This window comes from Cherax quadricarinatus, chromosome 10 (assembly GCF_038502225.1).
Source record: "Cherax quadricarinatus isolate ZL_2023a chromosome 10, ASM3850222v1, whole genome shotgun sequence".
Taxonomy (NCBI): domain Eukaryota; kingdom Metazoa; phylum Arthropoda; class Malacostraca; order Decapoda; family Parastacidae; genus Cherax; species Cherax quadricarinatus.
The window spans coordinates 28,742,000-28,762,754 of record NC_091301.1 but is presented as its reverse complement, the minus strand read 5'-3'; the positions used below and the strand labels follow the sequence as shown (position 1 = coordinate 28,762,754).

The 20,755-nt window shown below is 39.1% G+C and overlaps 1 protein-coding gene across 3 annotated transcripts in view; it reads left to right on the top strand.

The window, feature by feature from the left end:
* The window catches only part of LOC128687800 (uncharacterized protein KIAA0513), a 302,660-nt gene that overhangs the window by 248,036 nt on the left and 33,869 nt on the right, over positions 1 to 20,755 (top strand). For 2 of the 3 annotated variants that reach the window (XR_011391818.1, XM_070083742.1), the window contains one exon: positions 12,689 to 12,851. Coding sequence is in view for 2 of the 3 variants with exons in the window: in XM_070083742.1 (XP_069939843.1) it covers positions 12,689 to 12,848 (160 nt within the window). In the remaining variant the exon portion in view is untranslated. Of the gene's footprint in view, positions 1 to 12,688; positions 12,852 to 19,706; positions 20,249 to 20,755 lie in introns of those variants that run through there. The other variant, XM_070083741.1, reaches the window with a different exon arrangement.

The following is a 20,755-nucleotide window of genomic DNA, read 5'->3' as shown; positions in this document are numbered from 1 at the left end:
TCAAGAGTAGATCTACGTTTTTTTTACATATTTTCAAATATTAAAAAAAAGAAAAAGTAGATCAAAGTTTTTTTACACGTTTTCAAATGTAAAAAAAAAAAAGAAGCTCTACTTTTTTTACATACTTTCAAATGTTGAAAAAAACGTATATATACGTTTGGACCGTTTACAGGTTAAATGTCAACAAAGAAAGGGATGCGGTGATTTCATGCATTGGAGAGGGAGGTATACCATCTTTTAGGAGTGAGGAAGAGCAGGATGTGAGTGTGGGGGAGGTGCGTGAGGCATTATGTAGAATGAAAAGGGGTAAAGCAGCTGGAACTGACGGGATCATGACAGAAATGTTAAAAGGGGGGGGGGGGATATAGTGTTAGAGTGGTTGGTATTTTTGTTTAATAAATGTTTGAAAGAGGGGAAGGTACCTAGGGATTGGCAGAGAGCATGTATAATTCCTTCATATAAAGGGAAGGAATAAGTTTACTGAGTATACCAGGAAAAGTGTATGGTAGGGTTATTATTGAAAGAATTAGAGGCAAGACAGAATGTAGGACTGCAGATGAGCAAGATGTTTTAAGAGTGGGAAGGGGATGTGTAGATCAAGTGTTTACATTGAAGCATATATGTTGGTTTAGAAAGACACGTAAACAAACACTATGACATATTTATTAGAAAACGTTTCGGTCCTGGGACCTTGATCAAGAAGTGATCAAGGTCCCAGGACTGAAACGTTTTCTAATAAATATGTCATAGTGTTTGCTTACGTGTCTTTCTAAACCAACTTGTCGGTATTTATTACCAAGGTTTATACCAAGCATATATGTGAACGGTATTGAGGTAAAGGTAGGGAAGTTTTCATTGCATTTATGGATTTAGAAAAGGCATATGATAAAGTGGATAGGGGAGCACTGTGGCAGATGTTGCAAGTTTATGGAATAGGTGGTAAGTTACTAAATGCTGTAAAGAGCTTTTATGAGGATAGTGAGGCTCAGGTTAGGGTGTGTAGGAGAGAGGGAGAATACTTCCCGGTAAAAGTAGGTCTTAGACAGGGATGTGTAATGTCACCATGGTTGTTTAATATATTTATAGATGGGGTTGTAAAAGAAGTAAATACTAGGGTGTTGGGGAGAGGGGTGGGATTAAATTATAGGGAATCAAATACAAAATGGGAATTGACAGTTACTTTTTTGCTGATGATACTGTGCTTATGGGAGATTCTAAAGAAATGTTGCAAAGGTTTAGTGAACGAGTTTGGGAGAGTGTGTAAAGGTAAAAAGTTAAAATTGAACATAGAAAAGAGTAAGGTGATGAGGGTATCAAATGATTTAAATAAAGAAAAATTGAATATCAAATTGGAGAGGAAGAGTATGGAAGAAGTGAATGTTTTCAGATATTTGGGAGTTGACGTGTCAACGGATGCTTGTATTAAGGATGAGGTTAACTATAGAACTGATGAAAGATAAAAGGTGAGTGGTGCATTGAGGAATATGTGGAGACAAAAAACGTTATCTATGGAGGCAAAGAAGGGAATGTATGAAAGTATAGTAGTACCAACACTCTTACATGGGTATGAAGCTTGGGTTGTAAATGCTGCAGCAAGGAGGTGGTTGGAGGCTGTGGGGATGTCCTGTCTAAGGGCAATGTGTGGTGTAAATATTATGCAGAGAATTCGAGTGTGGAAATTAGCAGAAGGTGTTGAGTTAATAAAAGTATTAGTCAGAGGGGTGAAGATGGGTTGTTGAGGTGGTTTGGTCATTTAGAGTGAATGGATCAAAGTAGAATGACATGGAGAGCGTATAAATCTGTAGGGGAAGGAAGGTGGGGTAGTGGTCTTCCTCGAAAAGGTTGGAGGGAGGGGGTAAAGGAGGTTTTGTGGGCGAGGGGCTTGGACTTCCAGGAAGCATGCGTGAGCATGTTAGAGAGGAGTTAATGAAGACGAATGGTATTTGGGACCTGACGAGCTGTTGGAGTGTGAGCAGGGTAATAGTATTTAGTGAAGGGATTCATGGAAACTGGTTATTTTTATATAGATAGACATGAGTACTGGAAGTGGGAAGTACAGTGCCTACACCACTTTAACCCTTTGACTGTTTACGCCGTATAAATACGTCTTACGCGCCACTGTTTCTGACGTATATATACTCAATAATTCTAGCGGCTTCAAATCAAGCGGGAGAAAACTGGTAGGCCCACATGTGAGAGAATGGGCCTGTGTGGTCAGTGTGCACCACATAAAAAAAATCCTGTAGCACACAGTGCGTAATGAGAAAAAAAAAAACTGATCGTTTTTTGGGATTAAAATGCCGACTTTGAGGTGTATTTTCGTATAGTATTTATTGTTGTATTCGCGTTTTCATGGTCTTAGGTGATAAAATGGAAAACATATTACAGAAATAGAGATGATTTTCATTACTTTGACGATGAAAACGACCTTGAAACTGAGCTCAAAGTAGCTGAAATGTTCGATTTTTACCTATGTTCAAGAATAAACAAATCACACCACACGTCCCATATACGTCAACTGGGGAGTCTAATATTCTTTCACTAGTGCACTGATATTATTTATACCATTGTTACAATAATGCAGTAGTCTGCATAACAGTAAATTTTGTATTTTTTTTGTATGAATAAAAAATCAAATTAGAAAGAAATAATAATATAAGAGGGGCCTAGAAATGTGACTAATGAACAGAGAATGTTATTTTAGTGCCAAGAATGTCTACCTTGTTTATTCTGGACCCTATTTTGAAATTGGCATCTTTTTTAATTTGCGTGAAATTGGCCAAATTGCCAATTTCTGACCACTATATTGGGTAGTTCAAATTGGTAAATGGGCGGTTTCTTGTACTCAGCTGATAGATAAAATGGAGTTCTAAAGAAATAGCTATGAGTTTGGTCAACTGGAACAACAGAATTGGCTGAAAACAGGGCTCAAAATCGGCGAAATCGCCGATACGCATATGTCGACGCGTCCGCTAACTTTGCGGGAGCATAATTCCGTGAGTTTTCGACCAAATTTCGAACTTTTGGTGTCATTACCATCGGGAAAAGATTCTATCATTTCATAAGAAAAAAATAATTTTTTTTTTCTCAAAAATTTATCGACATAGAATGACAGTTTCAGAAAGGGGCCTGCGACAGTCAAAGGGTTAAAGGAGGGGTTTAGGATTTTGGAAGTTTGGAGGGATATGTTGTATATCTTTATACGTATATGCTTTTAAACTGTTGTGCTCTGGGCACCTCTGCAAAAACAGTGATTATGTGTGAGTGTGGTGAAAGTGTTGAATGATGATGATGAAAGCATTTTCTTTTTGGGGATTTTCTTTCTTTTTGGGTCACCCTGCCTTGGTGGGAGACGGCCAACCTGTTAATTGTGTGTGTGTGTGTGTATATATATATATATATATATATATATATATATATATATATATATATATATATATATATATATATATATATATATTTTTTTTTTTTTTTTTTTTTTTTTTTCAACAAGTCGGTCGTCTCCCACCGAGGCAGGGTGACCCAAAAAAAAAGAAAGAAAATCCCCAAAAAGAAAATACTTTCATCATCATTCAACACTTTCACCACACTCACACATTATCACTGCTTTTGCAGAGGTGCTCAGAATAAAACAGTTTAGAAGCATATACGTATAGAGATACACAACATATCCCTCCAAACTGCCAAAATCCCAAACCCCTCCTTTAAAGTGCAGGCATTGTACTTCCCATTTCCAGGACTCAAGTCCGACTATATGAAAATAACCGGTTTCCCTGAATCCCTTCACTAAATATTACCCTGCTCACACTCCAACAGATCGTCAGGTCCCAAGTATCATTCGTCTCCATTCACTCCTATCTAACACGCTCATGCACGCTTGCTGGAAGTCCAAGCCCCTCACCCACAAAACCTCCTTTACCCCCTCTTTCCAACCCTTTCGAGGACGACCCCTACCCCTCTTTTCTTCCCCTATAGATTTATATGCTTTCCATGTATATATATATATATATTATATATATATATATATATATATATATATATATATATATATATATATATATATATATATATATATATATATATATATATATATATATATTTTTCAACAAGTCGGCCGTCTCCCACCGAGGCAGGGTGACCCAAAAAAGAAAGAAAATCCCCAAAAAGAAAATACTTTCATCATCATTCAACACTTTCACCACACTCGCACATTATCACTGTTTTTGCAGAGGTGCTCAGAATACAACAGTCTAGAAGCATACACATATAAAGATACACAACATATCCCTCCAAACTGCCAATATCCCAAACCCCTCCTTTAAAGTGCAGGCATTGTACTTCCCATTTCCAGGACTCAAGTCCGACTATATGAAAATAACCAGTTTCCCTGAATCCCTTCACTAAATATTACCCTGCTCACACTCCAACAGATCGTCAGGTCCCAAGTACCATTCGTCTCCATTCACTCCTATCTAACACGCTCACGCACGCTTGCTGGAAGTCCAAGCCCCTTACCCACAAAACCTCCTTTACCCCCTCTCTCCAACCCTTTCGAGGACGACCCCTACCCCGCCTTCCTTCCCCTATAGATTTATATGCTTTCCATGTCATTCTACTTTGATCCATTCTCTCTAAATGACCAAACCACCTCAACAACCCCTCTTCTGCCCTCTGACAAATACTTTTATTAACTCCACACCTTCTCCTAATTTCCACACTCCGAATTTTCTGCATAATATTTACACCACACATTGCCCTTAAACAGGACATCTCCACTGCCTCCAACCGTCTCCTCGCTGCTGCATTTACCACCCAAGCTTCACACCCATATAAGAGTGTTGGTACTACTATACTTTCATACATTCCCTTCTTTGCCTCCATAGATAACGTTTTTTGACTCCACATATACCTCAACGCACCACTCACCTTTTTTCCCTCATCAATTCTATGATTAACCTCATCCTTCATAAATCCATCCGCCGACACGTCAACTCCCAAGTATCTGAAAACATTCACTTCTTCCATACTCCTCCTCCCCAATTTGATATCCAATTTTTCTTTATCTAAATCATTTGACACCATCACCTTACTCTTTTCTGTGTTCACTTTCAACTTTCTACCTTTACACACATTCCCAAACTCATCCACTAACCTTTGCAATTTTTCTTTAGAATCTCCCATAAGCACAGTATCATCAGCAAAAAGTAACTGTGTCAATTCCCATTTTGAATTTGATTCCCCATAATTTAATCCCACCCCTCTCCCAAACACCCTAGCATTTACTTCCTTTACAACCCCATCTATAAATATATTAAACAACCATGGTGACATTACACATCCCTGTCTAAGACCTACTTTTACCGGGAAGTAGTCTCCCTCTCTTCTACACACCCTAACCTGAGCCTCACTAACCTCATAAAAACTCTTTACAGCATTTAATAACTTACCACCTATTCCATATACTTGCAACATCTGCCACATTGCTCCTCTATCCACTCTATCATATGCCTTTTCTAAATCCATAGATGCAATAAAAACTTCCCTATCTTTATCTAAATACTGTTCACATATATGCTTCAATGTAAACACCTGATCTACATATCCCCTACCCACTCTAAAACCTCCTTGCTCATCCGCAATCCTACTTTCTGTCTTACCTCTAATTCTTTCAATTATAACCCTACTGTACACTTTTCCTGGTATACTCAGTAAGCTTATTCCTCTATAATTTTTACAGTCTCTTTTGTCCCCTTTCCCTTTATATAAAGGGACTATACATGCTCTCTGCCAATCCCTAGGTACCTTCCCCTCTTTCATACATTTATTAAACAAAAGTACCAACCACTCCAACACTATATCCCCCCCTGCTTTTAACATTTCTGTCATGATCCCATCAGTTCCACCTACTTTACCCCCTTTCATTTTACGTAATGCCTCACGTACCTCCCCCACACTTACATTCTGCTCTTCTTCACTCCTAAAAGATGGTATACCTCCCTGACCAGTGCATGAAATTACTGCCTCTGTTTCTTCCTTAACATTTAAAAGTTCCTCAAAATATTCTCGCCATCTACCCAATACCTCCATCTCCCCATCTACTAACTCCCCTACTCTGTTTTTAACTGACAAATCCATATTTTCCCTAGGCTTTCTTAACTTGTTTAACTCACTCCAAAATTTTTTCTTATTTTCATTAAAATTTCTTGACAGTGCCTCTCCCACTCTATCATCTGCTCTCCTTTTGCACTCTCTCACCACTCTCTTTACCTTTCTTTTACTCTCCATATACTCTGCTCTTCTTATAACACTTCTGCTTTGTAAAAACCTCTCATAAGCTTCCTTTTTCTCTTTTATCACACCCTTTACTTCATCATTCCACCAATCACTCCTCTTTCCTCCTGCCCCCACCCTCCTATAACCACAAACTTCTGCCCCACATTCTAATACTGCAATTTTAAAACTATTCCAACCCTCTTCAACCCCCCCACTACTCATCTTTGCACTAGCCCACCTTTCTGCCAATAGTCGCTTATATCTCACCCGAACTTCCTCCTCCCTTAGTTTATACACTTTCACCTCCCTCTTACTTGTTGTTGCCACCTTCCTCTTTTTCCCATCTACCTCTTACTCTAACTGTAGCTACAACTAAATAATGATCCGATATATCAGTTGCCCCTCTATAAACATGTACATCCTGGAGCCTACCCATCAACCTTTTATCCACCAATACATAATCTAATAAACTACTTTCATTACGTGCTACATCATACCTTGTATATTTATTTATCCTCTTTTTCATAAAATATGTATTACTTATTACCAAATTTCTTTCTACACATAGCTCAATTAAAGGCTCCCCATTTACATTTACCCCTGGCACCCCAAATTTACCTACTACTCTTTCCATAACATATATAATATATAATATATATATGTGTAAATATATATATATATATATATATATATATATATATATATATATATATATATATATATATATATACATACATACATACAGAACTAGGTCTCCCTCAAGATTCGGGTTTTCAACTTTTGTGGGCTTCACACATTCGCGAATTCCTAACTGCCAAATTCCCAACCGCCAAATTCCCAGGCGCCAAATCATATTTAAATTTTCCGCCACCCACGAGTCCCTACTACCCTCCCTCTGACCCCTGCAACTGGCAGCCAGCCCTCCCACCACTCAGTGTGGTGTGAGTTTTATTTGTTCATTATTTGCTATTAAACTTCAGTATAAATAATGTCAATCCATTTATGACTGCATATTGGAATGGCCATTCGGACAGGTATTGGACAGTGACATCATAAGTTTACTCTTGAACACTGCAAAGAATCAACATTTCTGCTACTGCTAATAATAATAATAATAATAATAATAATAATAATAATAATAATAATAATAATAATAATAATAATAATTATGGGGAATCAAATTCAAAATGGGAATTGACACAGTTACTTTTTGCTGATGATACTGTGCTTATGGGAGATTCTAAAGAAAAATTACAAAGGTTAGTGGATGAGTTTGAGAATGTGTGTAAAGGTAGAAAGTTGAAAGTCAACATAGAAAAGAGTAAGGTGATGAGGGTATCAAATGATTTAGATAAAGAAAAATTGGATATCAAATTGGGGAGGAGGAGTATGGAAGAAGTGAATGTTTTCAGATACTTGGGAGTTGACGTGTCGGCGGATGGATTTATGAAGGATGAGGTTAATCATAGAATTGATGAGGGAAAAAAGGTGAGTGGTGCGTTGAGGTATATGTGGAGTCAAAAAACGTTATCTATGGAGGCAAAGAAGGGAATGTATGAAAGTTTAGTAGTACCAACACTCTTATATGGATGTGAAGCTTGGGTGGTAAATGCAGCAGCGAGGAGACGGTTGGAGGCAGTGGAGATGTCCTGTCTAAGGGCAATGTGTGGTGTAAATATTATGCAGAAAATTCGGAGTGTGGAAATTAGGAGAAGGTGTGGAGTTAATAAAAGCATTAGTCAGAGGGCAGAAGAGGGGTTGTTGAGGTGGTTTGGTCATTTAGAGAGAATGGATCAAAGTAGAATGACATGGAAAGCATATAAATCTATAGGGGAAGGAAAGAGGGGTAGGGGTCGTCCTCGAAAGGGTTGGAAAGAGGGGGTAAAGGAGGTTTTGTGGGTTAGGGGCTTGGACTTCCAGCAAGCATGCATGAGCGTGTTAGATAGGAGTGAATGGAGACGAATGATACTTGGGACCTGACGATCTGTTGGAGTGTGAGCAGGGTAATATTTAGTGAAGGGATTATAAAGGGATAAATAAATATACAAGGTATGATGTAGCACGTAATGAAAGTAGTTTATTAGATTATGTATTGGTGGATAAAAGGTTGATGGGTAGGCTCCAGGATGTACATGTTTATAGAGGGGCAACTGATGTATCGGATCATTATTTAGTTGTAGCTACAGTTAGAGTAAGAGGTAGATGGGATAAGAGGAAGGTGGCAACAACAAGTAAGAGGGAAGTGAAAGTGTATAAACTAAGGGAGGAGGAAGTTCGGGTGAGATATAAGCGACTATTGGCAGAAAGGTGGGCTAGTGCAAAGATGAGTAGTGGGGGGGTTGAAGAGGGTTGGAATAGTTTTAAAAATGCAGTATTAGAATGTGGGGCAGAAGTTTGTGGTTATAGGAGGGTGGGGGCAGGAGGAAAGAGGAGTGATTGGTGGAATGATGAAGTAAAGGGTGTGATAAAAGAGAAAAAGGTAGCTTATGAGAGGTTTTTACAAAGCAGAAGTGTTATAAGAAGAGCAGAGTATATGGAGAGTAAAAGAAAGGTAAAGAGAGTGGTGAGAGAGTGCAAAAGGAGAGCAGATGATAGAGTGGGAGAGGCACTGTCAAGAAATTTTAATGAAAATAAGAAAAAATTTTGGAGTGAGTTAAACAAGTTAAGAAAGCCTAGGGAAAATATGGATTTGTCAGTTAAAAACAGAGTAGGGGAGTTAGTAGATGGGGAGATGGAGGTATTGGGTAGATGGCGAGAATATTTTGAGGAACTTTTAAATGTTAAGGAAGAAACAGAGGCAGTAATTTCATGCACTGGTCAGGGAGGTATACCATCTTTTAGGAGTGAAGAAGAGCAGAATGTAAGTGTGGGGGAGGTACGTGAGGCATTACGTAAAATGAAAGGGGGTAAAGCAGCTGGAACTGATGGGATCATGACAGAAATGTTAAAAGCAGGGGGGGATATAGTGTTGGAGTGGTTGGTACTTTTGTTTAATAAATGTATGAAAGAGGGGAAGGTACCTAGGGATTGGCAGAGAGCATGTATAGTCCCTTTATATAAAGGGAAAGGGGACAAAAGAGACTGTAAAAATTATAGAGGAATAAGCTTACTGAGTATACCAGGAAAAGTGTACGGTAGGGTTATAATTGAAAGAATTAGAGGTAAGACAGAATGTAGGATTGCGGATGAGCAAGGAGGTTTTAGAGTGGGTAGGGGATGTGTAGATCAGGTGTTTACATTGAAGCATATATGTGAACAGTATTTAGATAAAGATAGGGAAGTTTTTATTGCATTTATGGATTTAGAAAAGGCATATGATAGAGTGGATAGAGGAGCAATGTGGCAGATGTTGCAAGTATATGGAATAGGTGGTAAGTTATTAAATGCTGTAAAGAGTTTTTATGAGGATAGTGAGGCTCAGGTTAGGGTGTGTAGAAGAGAGGGAGACTACTTCCCGGTAAAAGTAGGTCTTAGACAGGGATGTGTAATGTCACCATGGTTGTTTAATATATTTATAGATGGGGTTGTAAAGGAAGTAAATGCTAGGGTGTTTGGGAGAGGGGTGGGATTAAATTATGGGGAATCAAATTCAAAATGGGAATTGACACAGTTACTTTTTGCTGATGATACTGTGCTTATGGGAGATTCTAAAGAAAAATTGCAAAGGTTAGTGGATGAGTTTGGGAATGTGTGTAAAGGTAGAAAGTTGAAAGTGAACATAGAAAAGAGTAAGGTGATGAGGGTGTCAAATGATTTAGATAAAGAAAAATTGGATATCAAATTGGGGAGGAGGAGTATGGAAGAAGTGAATGTTTTCAGATACTTGGGAGTTGACGTGTCGGCGGATGGATTTATGAAGGATGAGGTTAATCATAGAATTGATGAGGGAAAAAAGGTGAGTGGTGCGTTGAGGTATATGTGGAGTCAAAAAACGTTATCTATGGAGGCAAAGAAGGGAATGTATGAAAGTATAGTAGTACCAACACTCTTATATGGGTGTGAAGCTTGGGTGGTAAATGCAGCAGCGAGGAGACGGTTGGAGGCAGCGGAGATGTCCTGTTTAAGGGCAATGTGTGGTGTAAATATTATGCAGAAAATTCGGAGTGTGGAAATTAGGAGAAGGTGTGGAGTTAATAAAAGTATTAGTCAGAGGGCAGAAGAGGGGTTGTTGAGGTGGTTTGGTCATTTAGAGAGAATGGATCACAGTAGAATGACATGGAAAGCATATAAATCTATAGGGGAAGGAAGGCGGGGTAGGGGTCGTCCTCGAAAGGGTTGGAGAGAGGGGGTAAAGGAGGTTTTGTGGGTAAGGGGCTTGGACTTCCAGCAAGCGTGCGTGAGCGTGTTAGATAGGAGTGAATGGAGACGAATGGTACTTGGGACCTGACGATCTGTTGGAGTGTGAGCAGGGTAATATTTAGTGAAGGGATTCAGGGAAACCGGTTATTTTCATATAGTCGGACTTGAGTCCTGGAAATGGGAAGTACAATGCCTGCACTTTAAAGGAGGGGTTTGGGATATTGGCAGTTTGGAGGGATATGTTGTGTATCTTTATATGTTTATGCTTCTAGACTGTTGTATTCTGAGCACCTCTGCAAAAACAGTGATAATGTGCGAGTGTGGTGAAAGTGTTGAATGATGATGAAAGTATTTTCTTTTTGGGGATTTTCTTTCTTTTTTGGGTCACCCTGCCTCGGTGGGAGACGGCCGACTTGTTGAAAAAAAAAAAAAAAAAAAAAAAAAAAAATCAGGGAAACCGGTTATTTTCATATAGTCGGACTTGAGTCCTGGAAATGGGAAGTACAATGCCTGCACTTTAAAGGAGGGGTTTGGGATATTGGCAGTTTGGAGGGATATGTTGTGTATCTCTATACGTATATGCTTCTAAACTGTTGTATTCTGAGCACTTCTGCAAAAGCAGTGATAATGTGTGAGTGTGGTGAAAGTGTTGAATGATGATGAAAGTATTTTCTTTTTGGGGATTTTCTTTCTTTTTTTTTTGGGTCACCCTGCCTCGGTGGGAGACGGCCGACTTGTTGAAAAAAAAAAAAAAAAAAAATAATAATAATACTATAGAACTGAAGAAGGAAATTGTACAAAAATGCGAGGGTTGAAGCAGTGGTGGAGGAAGTGGTTGAGGTATTGTCAGTGTGGTCTTGTTTATGCTGGAGTGAGCATTAACCTCCATGCTCTTCCAAACATTTCACAATAATTCATTGTGTTTGGTGCTTGTAGATTGAGTGCAACTGCAGTGGTAGAGGCAGTGGTTAAGGCAGTGGTTGAGGCAGTGGTTGAGGCAGCTAATTTCATTTAGCATAAGTTCAAATTTCATCATTATACTGACTCGAATTTCATCATTATACTGACTCAGACATTGTGCAGATGGTTGTAAATCCACAGCAGCAAGCCAGTGGAGGAGAAAGTAGTGATGAAAATGAGGAAGATGTAGTAGAAAGTCTCTACTGATAGGTTCATTAAGTGTATTCTAACCTAACCATCTGTAATCCGGCAAACTCATAAATCCAGCACACTACAAATCCCAATGATGCCGAATTAATGATGGCCAACCTGTAGCAAGTTTTGGTCGTAATTTGAAATGTCCGTGTTAATGGAACGCCATAAAGTGAAATGCTGTAAAGGCGCCCTACTGTATCTAGTTTATAAAATTTTGTATTTTTTTGAGAATTTAAACAATCTCACATTAATCAAATAAGGAAAATGTCTATGTAATGGCATGTGCCAAAGTATCGGGATAAATTGGTATTGGTATCAGTGAGTACCATCTTTAATGGTATCAGTATTTGTGGGCGCCAACTGATTTTTACAGTATTGGTATAGGTGGGTATGGGTAATTTTGATGGTATTGGTATCAACCAAAAATTGAGTGTTGGATTGGTAAAGGTATTGGTAAATATTTTGGTATCTCATCCCTACTCTATAATTGTTTGTAAAAGTTGAACTTAGGAATGATTTTAAAATATTAATACATACTCATTGTCACTTTAAAAGCTAATTAAAGGAATTAAAAACTGAAGAATGTATTAGATATATTGGTATGATATTGAAGGATTAAATGGCCACTATGTAACGTAAACCTTACGAAAGCTTGCACCTATGTTTTTCTTGGCTGCTGTGTTTCATCTTTAGTGGCACCATTTTTGAAATACTTACTTGATAATGTTTCACTACATGCTGCAGACTCTAGCCTGTCATTACAATAGAAAATAATGAAAAATAAAAGAGAGAATTACAAAAGAATAAAATTATGGATCAGCAAGTATATTCAGTTTCCTTTCATTCTTACTCATTCCTTTTAGATAAGCATTGATTTCCTTCTTGATAACTTATTACTGTGATTCCTCACCAGTTTGCCTATAGTCATTATCTCATCTTATAATATTTTTGCATTTTACAGTACTTTCACATGCAACATGCATGCCTTTGGTCTCTCTAAGGAGATGGTGAATGAATTCCTTCGCAAACAAGTGACCATTGCTAGTCTTCGACCAGATCAAGTCAAATTGCTCCGTGATAATGTTGAGCGTATGTACAGTGGAAGACAAGAATGGCAATAAATGGTAGGTATAAATTAATAAGTTACTACACTATATGTGCAGTAGTTTACCATTGTTTTGGACACCATTTTCCTGGAAATATTGTATTAAGAACAATATATACCAGTTACACCATTAAAGAATTTGTCATACTGAGTTGCAGAAAAACAGAGGTAAGGTATTAGCAGTTGTAGTGTTTCTTTATGCCACCAAAATCTGTTCATGTTGACCACTGAACATTGCTTTGAATGGTGAATGTGAATATTTATCCTATTTTTTATGGAGAATTCCATTATATTGGGCTGAATGTTGACTGGGGATAAGGATTCAGCATCTATAGAAGCCAAAGCCAATGAGGGAGGGTGGTTTTACCAAAACATTGAATCATCTGCCAAGGATGCAAAATACTGCTGAATTATATATAATTATCTAAAGTACATTATGAGTTTGAAATTGTGAGATTGAGTATGAGTATGAGTGATAGCATGTGTGATGTGTACTAGTGTGTGTGTTTTGGGGAAGGAGCGAATTAGTTATATAGCTTTATTCGTGCCATATCCATCCTGTGGATAGTAGTCAAAAGATTATAGAGGCACATAAAGGGGCCAGGGATTGGCCCTTAATCTTTCTTTCTTTCAACACACCAGCCATATCCCACCAAGGTGGGGTGGCCCAAAAGGAAAAACAAAAGTTTCTCCTTTTATATTTAGTAATATATACAGGAGAAGGGGTTACTAGCCCCTTGCTCCCGGCATTTTAGTCGCCTCTTACAACACACATGGCTTATGGAGGAAGAATTCTGTTCCACTTCTCCATGGAGGTAAGAGGAAATAAACAAGGACAAGAACTAGAAAGAAAATCCAGAGGGGTGTGTATATATATGCTTGTACATGTATGTGTATATAGGTAATAGGTTGGTAAACAGCAACCACCCAGGGAGGTACTACCGTTCTGCCAAGTGAGTTTAAAACGAAAGCCTGTAATTGTTTTACATGATGGTAGGATTGCTGGTGCCTTCTGTCTGTCTCATAAATATGCAAGATTACAGGTACATCTTGCTACTTCTACTTACACTTAGGTCACACTAAACATACATGTACACGTTTATTTATACACACTCATCTGAGTTTTCTTTGATTTTATCTTAGTTCTTGTTTTGATTACTTTTCCTTTTATATCGATGGGGAAGTGGAATAAGAATCTTTCCTCCGTAAGCCATGCGTGTTGTAAAAGTCAACTAAAATGCCGGGAACAATGGGCTAGTAACCCCTTTTCCTGTAAAAATTACTAAAAAGAATAATAATAAGAAAATTGTCAAAGTGGGAAGTTTGAATGTGTGTGAATGTTGTGCGAATGATAAGAAAGAGATGATTGTGGATGTTATGGATGAGAAGAAGCTGGATATCCTGGCTTTAAGTGAAACAAAGCTGAAGGGGGTGGGAGAGTTTCAATGGAGAGGAATAAATGGGATTAGAGTTAGAGCTAAAGAAGGAGTAGCACTAATGTTGAAGGATAAGCTGTGGCAGGAAAAGAGGGACTATAAATGTATTAATTCAAGAAATATGCGGAGTAAAATAAAGGTTGGATGTGAAAAGTGGGTTATAGTAAGCGTTTATGCACTGGGGAAGAGAGAAGTATAGAGGAGAGAGAGAGATTTGGGGAAATGTTGAGTAATTGCGTGGGGAGTTTTGAACCAAGTGTGAGAGTACTTGTGGTTGGTGATTTTAATGCTAAAGTGGGAAAAAATGTTGTGGAGGGAGTAGTAGGTAAATTTGGGGTGCCAGGGGTAAATGAAAATGGGGAGCCTTTAATTGAGCTATGTGTAGAAAGATGTTTGGTAATAAGTAATACATATTTTATGAAAAGGAGGATAAATAAATATACAAGGTATGATGTAGCATGTAATGAAAGTAGTTTGTTAGATTATGTATTGGTGGATGAAGGTTGATGGGTAGGCTCCAGGATGTACACATTTATAGAGGGGCAACTGATATATCGGATCATTATCTAGTTGTAGCTACAGTTAGAGTAAGTGGTAGATGGGATAAGAGGAAAATGGCAACAACAAGTAAGAGGGAGGTGAAAGTGTATTAACTAAGGGAGGAGGAAGTTCGGGTGAAATATAAGAAACTATTGGCAGAAAGGTGGGCTGGTGCAGGTATGAGTAGTGGTGGGGTTGAAGAGGGTTGGAATAGTTTTAAAAATGCAGTATTAGAATGTGGGGCAGAAGTTTGTGGTTATAGGAGGGTGGGTGCAGGAGGAAAGAGGAGTGATTGGTGGAATGGTGAAGTAAAGGGTGTGATAAAAGAGAAAAAGGTAGCTTATGAGAGGTATTTATAAAGCAGAAGTGTTATAAGAAGAGCAGAGTATATGGAGAGTAAAATAAAGGTGAAAAGAGTGGTGAGAGAGTGCAAAAGGAGAGCAGATGATAGAGTGGGAGAGGTACTGTCAAGGAATTTTAATGAAAATAAGAAAAAATTTTGGAGTGAGTTAAACAAGTTAAGAAAGCCTAGGGAAAGTATGGATTTGTCATTTAAAAACAGAGAAGGGGAGTTAGTAGATGGGGAGATAGAGGTTTTGGGTAGATGGCGAGAATATTTTGAGGAAGTTTTAAATGTCGACGAAGAAAGGGAGGCGGTAATTTCATGCACTGGTCAGGGAGGTATATCATCTTTTAGGAGTGAAGAAGAGCAGGATGTGAGTGTGGGGGATGTACGTGAGGCATTACGTAGAATGAAAGGGGGTAAAGCAGCTGGAACTGACAGGATCATGATAGAATTGTTAAAAACAGGAGGGGACATAGTGTTGGAGTGGTTGGTATTTTTGTTTAATAAATGTATGAAAGAGGGGAAGGTACCTAGGGATTGGCGGAGAATGTGTATAGTCCCTTTATGTGAAGGGAAGGGGGACAAAAGAGATTGTAAAAATTATAGAGGAAAAAGTTTACTGAGTATACCAGGAAAAGTGTATGGTAGGGTTATTATTGAAAGAATTAGAGGTAAGACAGAATGTAGAATTGCGGATGAGCAAGGAGGTTTTAGAGTGGGTAGGGGATGTGTAGACCAAGTGTTTACATTGAAGCATGTATGTGAGCAGTATTTGGATAAAGGTAGGGAAGTCCAGAGGGCTGAGGAAGGGTTGTTGAGGTGGTTTGGACATGTAGAGAGAATGGAGCGAAACAGAATGACTTCAAGAGTGTATCAGTCTGTAGTGAAAGGAAGGCGGGGTAGGGATCGGCCTAGGAAAGGTTGGAGGGAGGGGGTAAAGGAGGTTTTGTGTGCGAGGGGCTTGGACTTCCAGCAGGCATGCATGAGCGTGTTTGATAGGAGTGAATGGAGACAAATGGTTTTTAATACTTGACGTGTTGTTGGAGTGTGAGCAAAGTAGCATTTATGAAGGGGTTCAGGGAAACTGGCAGGCCGGACTTGAGTCCTGGAGATGGGAAGTACAGTGCCTGCACTCTGAAGGAGGGGTGTTAATGTTGCAGTTTAAAAACTGTAGTGTAAAGCACCTTTCTGGGAAGACAGTGATGGAGTGAATGATAGTGAAAGTTTTTCTTTTTCCGGCCACCCTACCTTGGTGGGAATCGGCCAGTGTGATAATAAAAAAAAATAAAAAAAAAATAAGTTGGTTAATTTTATTAAGTGTATTCTAAGCTAATCACTATGTAATCCGGCAAACTCAGTAATCCGATACACTACAGGTCTCATTGATGCCGGATTTGTGATGGAGGACCTGTATCTTTATATATGCTTCTAAACTGTTGTATCTGGGCACCTCTGCAAAGACACTGATTATGTATGAGTGAGGTGAAAGTGTTGAATGATGAGGAAAGTATTTTCTTTTTGGGTATTTTCTTTCTTTTTGAGTCACCCTGCCTCGGTGGGAGACGACTGACTTGTTGAAAAAAAAAAGAAAAAGAAAAGTTGTAATGAGCTGTTTATGCAGACATGAATTCAGTCGCAGAAATATTACCATATTGTTTATATGTGGTTATGAGTTATTTAAAATAACCAATATTTTAGTGGTTTAACCCTTAACTGTGTCCAACGTACTAATACATAACTGACAATTGTGTTCAACGTAGTAGTACACAACTGACAATTATGCGTCCAATGTATGTACTAGTACACTACTGACAATTACGTATCCAACATACTAGTACTCAAAATTTTTTATACCTTCCAGTCTGCCACTTGCCAATACACGTACAGTAGAGCCCCACTTTACGATGTTTTGCTTTACGGCATTCCACTAATACGGACATTTCAGATTATGACCAAAATTCGCTATACAGCTCCCCCCACCTGTCTTTCTAATATGGTCACCGCGGCCCACCCGGTTTATTTACATTCTCCCTGAGCACATCTCTTTATTATATACAGTACACTACTGTATGAAGGTTTAACCCTTTGACTGTCGCAACCCCAAATCCTGAAGTGTCTCCTGGTGTTGAAAAATATTTGAAAAAAAATTATTTTTTCTTATGAAAATGTTAAGATTAATTTTCTGATTGTTTTAACCCCCCCCCCCCCCCAAATTTTTGCGATCGGTACTTACCGAGATATAGAGGCATAAAGTTGGCAGAAAATAAGCCGCGTATGGGAACAGCGGCGAATGCTGCACACCCGGTAAAGTTTGGTTTACTTGCATTCGAAGGTTACTTGTTTTTTTCACTATTTTATTTTTTCACATAACTTACGTGGCCTGTGAGACCCAAGTATGTTGCAGTGTTCATATATACATTCGTTGAATGTAACACAATTATAGCAGAAACACTAGTATCATCATATTGTTTACAAAACTTGTTTACACAAACAAACAATATAAAAAAATGTTTATTACTATTGTTTTATAATATACATGTATATACATATGTACAATCATTGGACACTTTCCTGGAACTGCTGCAGCTTGTGGAATTCTTTGAAACATGGACGTATGCACAATGGTGTTTTACACTCCTCACACATAAAACGAGTGTCTCTGCATTTTTGTGGGCATTTTGTGGTCTGGGCACAGACATAACACTTCTTCTGAGGATTTTTCTTGAAAGTAGTAGGAGGCAGTGGTATGGGCTAGTGATCACCAGGCCTCAGACGAGATAGCATGTGTTGGTAATTTCGTGGGTGCTGGTCTATGGCAAGTGTTGCTCCTTGGTACTTGAATATTATTTGTCTGGTAACTGACAAACAAAATTGACCATATTTGGGTTTGTTGTTGGTCTTCAACTTTTACATATTATAAGCATTCAGCATGTAAATGTCAAGAAGATGGAAAAAGAGTTTTATATACCACTTATAACTCTTGCGAACACAATCAGCAAACCCAATCTGCATGTCACATTTGTCCACTAAGCACATATTGAGGTTGTAGTCCATCACAGCTGCAGGTTTTACAATGGGTTCATTGATCTCTTTATTCTGCTTGCCAGTGTTTACCATTTCGTGTCAGTGAAATGATGTCAACATTGTGACATCACGTTTGTCATGCCACCGAAATGCCATGATGTCATTGGCAGCAAACACCTGAACTTCACCTCTACGAGTGCCTGCGTCGAACCTAGGCATATGTCTACGATTTCCACGCACTGTCATGTTCACTTGCAAGAAATCAGTGAGTAAAGGCCTTGTGTACCAATTATCAGTATATAAAATATGCCCCTTACCAAGATATGGTTCCATCATTGTTCTAACCACATCACCAGAGATACCCGGTAACTTTCTGGTATCTTGCAATGTATTACTGCCAGTGTACACAATTATATCCAGTACCAGACCACTTTTGCAATCACCCAGTACAAATAACCTTATACCAAAGCATTTCCTTTTACTTGGTATATACTGCTTGAATGACAATCTGCCTTTGAACAAAATCAAAGACTCATCAATAACAAGCTTCCTGAAGGGATAAAAATACATACAGCACTTTTGTTTCAGGTACATAAACACATTCCTGATCTCATATAACCTGTCGCTTCTGTCAGGCCTTGTTTTGTCTGAGAAGTGTAGCATATGTAACAGTAGCACAGATCGATTCACTGGTGTAATGTCACCGAAAGCTGGGGTTGAAATCAGGCGGTCTGTCGACCAGTATGTGTTGACATTGTGCTTATGCACATGTGGCATAAGCATTATTGTGGCAAAGAACAGATACATCTCTTCCACAGTTGTGTCCTTCCACTGGTGTAGCTGTGACCTTGGTGAAAGAATTGTGTTTGCCATGGTGTACTCGAAGTATGTATTGCTTTCCCTGACAATAATGTCCATCAGGGGTTCATCGAAGAATAACTGAAAGCATTCCAGTTCAGTGGCATTTTTCCCAAGTGTACATGATGGCCGTATTCCACTTTGTATTTCATTAAAGTGATGGGGATTAGGAACAAGATTGTCACCTTACTGCCAATCCCAGATGTGGTCTGCTGGTGGGTACTGGATATTTACAGGTAGTTGTGGTTGTGCAGTTTGTGGTTGTGGGAGTGTGAGGGTGGTTGTGGCTGTGCTGAGTTAGCAGTGTGGGTAGTAGCATGGCTCGCTGCTGGTGCCACATGACTCGTGTCACCACCGCCACCACAACCTGCTGCCCCACGCACATTACACATCCCCATTGTAACAATATCGTCATCTTCACTATCAATTTGTGGTGTAGGGGCACAGGATGCATTCCGAGATTTACTCCTTTCTCTTGGAACAGTATATGGCACACTACCAGAATGCATGCCGCATCGTATATACTGCCGCTCCACTGGAGAATATTCATCCTCACTGTCACAACTAGAACTGCTTTCAATAGCTTGGAAATCACTATCACTGTCACTTTCACTGCTCACATCTGAGTCTTGTAAACGGGAAAATAATTTCCTCTTTCGTCCTGGTACAGGTGAATGTGAATGAGACAGCCCAGCACCAGAGGTGGAAGGTTGTGGGTCATCTGGATTTTCATCACTAATTACGTTATCCTGGGCACTGCTTTCGGTCACACCCTCTCCAAAACCATGAAATTCAGTTTCACTGGCATTTCCATCACTGTTGGAGCTATCACTTGGGAACAAAAGACCTCCAATCTGCCGAGGAGTGAGGTACAGTGGTCCCCCACTTTTCGTAGTTCCCGGCAATCGTAAAATTCGCCAATCATAGGGGTATTTTCGTATAAACATGGACTCGCTTTTCATAGGTTAACTCGCGAGTCGTAGTTCGTCCGGGACGCGTACCCACAGCGTGAGCCAGGGCAGCAGCCAGTCTGGCTTTGTTTACCAGTGAGCGAAGGTCCCTTCACGTGCTCCAGCGAAATATTTCATAATATTCCATTTATTTTAGTGCTTGCAAGTACTAAATAAGCTACCATGGCTCCAAACAAAGCTCCTAGTGCCAAGCCTGTGGTAAAGAAGGTGAGAAATGCGATTGAATTTAAGAAAACCATCATTGAACAATATGAAAGTGGTACAAGTGCGGCCGAACTGTCCAGGATGTATAAGAAACCCTACACAACCTTATGTTCCATAGTGGCCAAGAAAAATGAAATAAAGGATGCTGTTGTTGCAAAGGGAGTAACTATGCTGACAAAAATGAGATCACCAGTACTGGAAGAGGTTGAGAAGTTATTATTGGTGTGGATAAATGAGAAACAATTAGCAGGAGATACTCTTATGACTTCGTTTATTTGTGAAAAGGCTAGGCAGTTGCATGAAGATTTGGTAAAGAAATTGCCTGCAAATAGTGGTGAAGTGAGTGAATTTAAGGCCAGCAAAGGCTGGTTTGAGAGATTTAAGAACCGTACTGGCATACACAGTGTGGTAAGGCATGGTGAGGTTGCCAGTTCGGACCACAAGGCGGCTGAATTTTTTTTTTTTTTTATTAACACACTGGCCGATTCCCACCAAGGCAGGGTGGCCCGAAAAAGAAAAACTTTCACCATCATTCACTACATCA